The sequence below is a fragment of the Parasteatoda tepidariorum genome, chromosome 9, assembly GCF_043381705.1.
Source record: "Parasteatoda tepidariorum isolate YZ-2023 chromosome 9, CAS_Ptep_4.0, whole genome shotgun sequence".
Taxonomy (NCBI): Eukaryota; Metazoa; Arthropoda; class Arachnida; order Araneae; family Theridiidae; genus Parasteatoda; species Parasteatoda tepidariorum.
In genome coordinates this window covers 49087257-49090507 of record NC_092212.1, presented here as the reverse complement: position 1 = coordinate 49090507, position 3251 = coordinate 49087257, and the positions used below count along the sequence as shown (strand labels likewise).

General features: G+C 28.5%; 1 protein-coding gene across 3 annotated transcripts in view; it reads right to left on the bottom strand.

Moving 5' to 3' along the window:
- LOC107445149 (nuclear factor Y-box A) overlaps window positions 1-2689 on the bottom strand; it is a 23552-nt gene extending 20863 nt beyond the window's left edge. Inside the window, exons 1-2 of one of the 3 annotated variants that reach the window (XM_043049956.2) lie at window positions 2341-2689; window positions 363-555 (exon numbers count right to left, since the gene is read on the bottom strand). In XM_043049956.2, the coding sequence (XP_042905890.1) occupies window positions 363-536 (174 nt within the window). In that variant the 5' untranslated portion in view covers window positions 537-555; window positions 2341-2689. Of the gene's footprint in view, window positions 1-362; window positions 556-2137 lie in introns of all 3 variants that reach the window. The other 2 variants (XM_043049957.2, XM_043049958.2) reach the window with 2 other exon arrangements.
- Window positions 2690-3251: the final 562 nt, after the last annotated feature.

The window sequence follows — 3251 nt, the reverse complement described above, 5'->3', positions numbered from 1 at the left end:
TTTTTTTTTTTTTTTTGGGAATTACTGCAACAGATTTTTAATTAGTTTTTTTAATTTTATTACAAATGTCATGATCATTTACAAAATACAACAAAGGGACCCCTTAAAAAAATATTGCCCATAATATAATAAAAATATTATATATTATATTAAAAAATATATATACAATTTATGTTATCCAAATGGAATTTTGTTTTATTAACTCAATGCTTTTGTCACTTTAAATTAGTAACATATATATTTGTTACTATTAAAAGTATTGAAGAAAGATATTAGTGCTAGAGAGGTTTGTCGCAGAAAGCCCTAACAAATTTTGCCACAGGGGTACTCATAAAAGTGAAATTTTTAGGAATTACATTCACCTGTGCTTGTGGCGAAAGTTGTGCAACTTGTGCACCAGAAACTTGCACAGCAGATTGTAAGCCTTGCATTACAGCAACTTGTTCATTGTTTCCTCCCCCACCTGCTACAGCAACTTGAGTGCCAGCCTGAGACACAACAGCTCCTCCACTTGAAGCTACTTGAAACTGCTCCATTTAATATAATATATGATTTCTAAAATATAAAACATAAGTTAAAAATATAATATATAGATTAACATGTAGTACTAAATCTCAATTGCATATGTAACCAGGAGTAGCAGCAACTTTTACTAAAAAAAGTGACTTTAAAAACTATTTTTAACAACAAAAAAAACTCCACAAAGGAAAAGCATAAGAAAGAATCTCGTGGGCAGTGCACTTTTGGATACAACACTAAAATTTAATGAGTTACAATTTACCATAAGTCAAGAGATCTTTATTCTCTTCTCATAAAAATTTTCCAGCAATTTATGTCTCATTTCCTTTTTGTAAAATAAGCATAAGTTAACATCTCAATTTTCAGCGCAATTTAGGTTAGGAGATCAAAATGTCAACTTATACTCTGCAAAAAACTATAGTTGGTATTTGCGTCACTTTATTTTAATTCAATTATGTATTTTTTGGAAGAAACAGAGGTATATTATAAAACATGAATAAATTTTAAATAACTTTTATCAAACTCAGGAGTTTAACATAATTTAACAGGAATTAAATCAAATTTAGAAGTTCAAATCAATAACACTGATTTGTCAATTAGTTCATGGTAATGAAATTAAATCGTGCCCAACGAAACAGAAAAAAAAAAATGAAGATTCTTTAAGGTTACGAATTTGTAATTACTTGTAAAGCACCTAAAAAATTCTTACATATTAGTAGTCATAATATTAAAAATTAGAAAATAAGCTTTTTTATAATTAATTTTTCAAACTAAATAAGTTTTTGGTGATATATAGGTTAATCAAGAATTTCTTACAAAAATTATTAAATATTATGAATAAAATGTAATGGAAAAGATGTAAGAACAAAACTTTTACAAGTTCAACCAGTGTAAATAATTAACAAAAAAAGTTAAGAAAGTGGAAAAGAACTTGATATCGAAGAGCAGGAACAGCTAATAAGTCTTACACAAAAAATTTTATTGCAATTTTTTTTATAAAAATATTTTCAAAAACATTATAAAAGTATTTTTTAAGCATTAAGCTGCAATAGATGTCATAAAATATTTCACATCTTTCAAAAAATGGTACTTACTTCTCTATTTTTTTCACTTTCATTTTTAGTCATAGTTAAAAAAAAAAAAACCTGAATTGCAAGTGAAAAACACATCAAATTTGAACAAAAATTCTGAAATTCTCCTAAATAGTTTATTAAAGCGAAATTATGACAGATCAAGTAATGAAACAGCTAATTAAATACATGAAGGAATAACTCAAATTTTTGCACTAGGAATTTCAAAGTGACAATTCACGTCATTTCCATTAAAAAATAGATATGAGAATTAAATTAGTATAATGTCACAAATAAAATAATATTGAGATAGTTTAATAAATTTTCTTAAGCAATTAAATGTATTTAATTTTTATTAATGCTTGAATTCAAGCGATCTTGATTTCAAGTAAATGCATAATGTTCATGACCTACTTAATTTTAAAAACATTTAAAACAATAAGTAATAGAATCATTTAGGGAAATAACAGAATCAAGAAAAATCAAAATAATATATCACAATAAATCATTCCTTTATTTAGTGCATTAATGGATCCACCAGTAATTACCCTGAGTGTAAACAATATAAAGCATACATTGAAGTAAGCTGACGCCATTTTCGTAAAGCGTTCTTCCTGTAATTTATGATTATGTGTAATAATCATTTTGATTCAAATATTAATTAAAACCAAAGCTCGAGTCAAAACTCAAATTAAGCGGCCCGTTGGATAACTTTTCAGCGAACGAAATCAAAGACAGTATACGAACTTACATTGGCAGAAGAGCAGTGGTCCTTTCTTGATTGGCTATGGAAATCTACCACCAATGGACAACGAATCACCGGTCATAAAAACAAGTTAGCTTGGCCTTTATTGGAGCAGATTTTGTCCTTTAACAAATAGATTTGTTTCGCTTCTAATGAATAATTAGTGAACTAAATACAAGCAACGACTCATCCAAACAAAGATAATAAGTGATTTATAAATTTATAGTACCACTTTCTTCAATTACATTTTCAAGAAACGCCACTTTTAATACGTAGAATATCACACACAAAGATGAATTTCAGAATTAAAGATGCTAGGCAGCGTTTCACATAGAGAATAAACATCGCCATATTTGTGATTAAAACTTTACTACTAGGTGTCTCTCTCTATTAGAATTCAAAGTGTATAGATGGCGCTAAACAATTTTTTGACCTGTCAACACAAGGCATATTAGCATGTGGTGGAGCCCCTGAATTAGCATGTGGGTTACCCTGTTTTCAATCTTGATTTCAAAACCTATTTAAAAATGTTAAAGTTTCAATCAAAGTAGTATAAAGCAGTGCTTAAACTTCAAGACATATTTTTGCTACATTTTGATGGAATATTTCAGGAAAATTTTAAAATTGCATATTCGCGATACAACGCTTGAGTACGCCCTCTAGCGGAGCCTGAAAATGTCAGGCATTTAGTTGTACCATAATCATTGGCAAATTTAAAAGCCATTTTCTAAGTAGAAAAATTTCTCGAAGGAAAAGGCAGAAGAACTTGAAAAAAACGACCCAGTACACTGGTAAATCTTTCAGAAACAGAACGCGCCCAACATTTGAAGAAATTTTTAAATAATTTTTACCTTTCTAATATCAGCAAACTTGCAACCGATAACTTCCATACCCTTACAGATGTGAGTATTACGGCA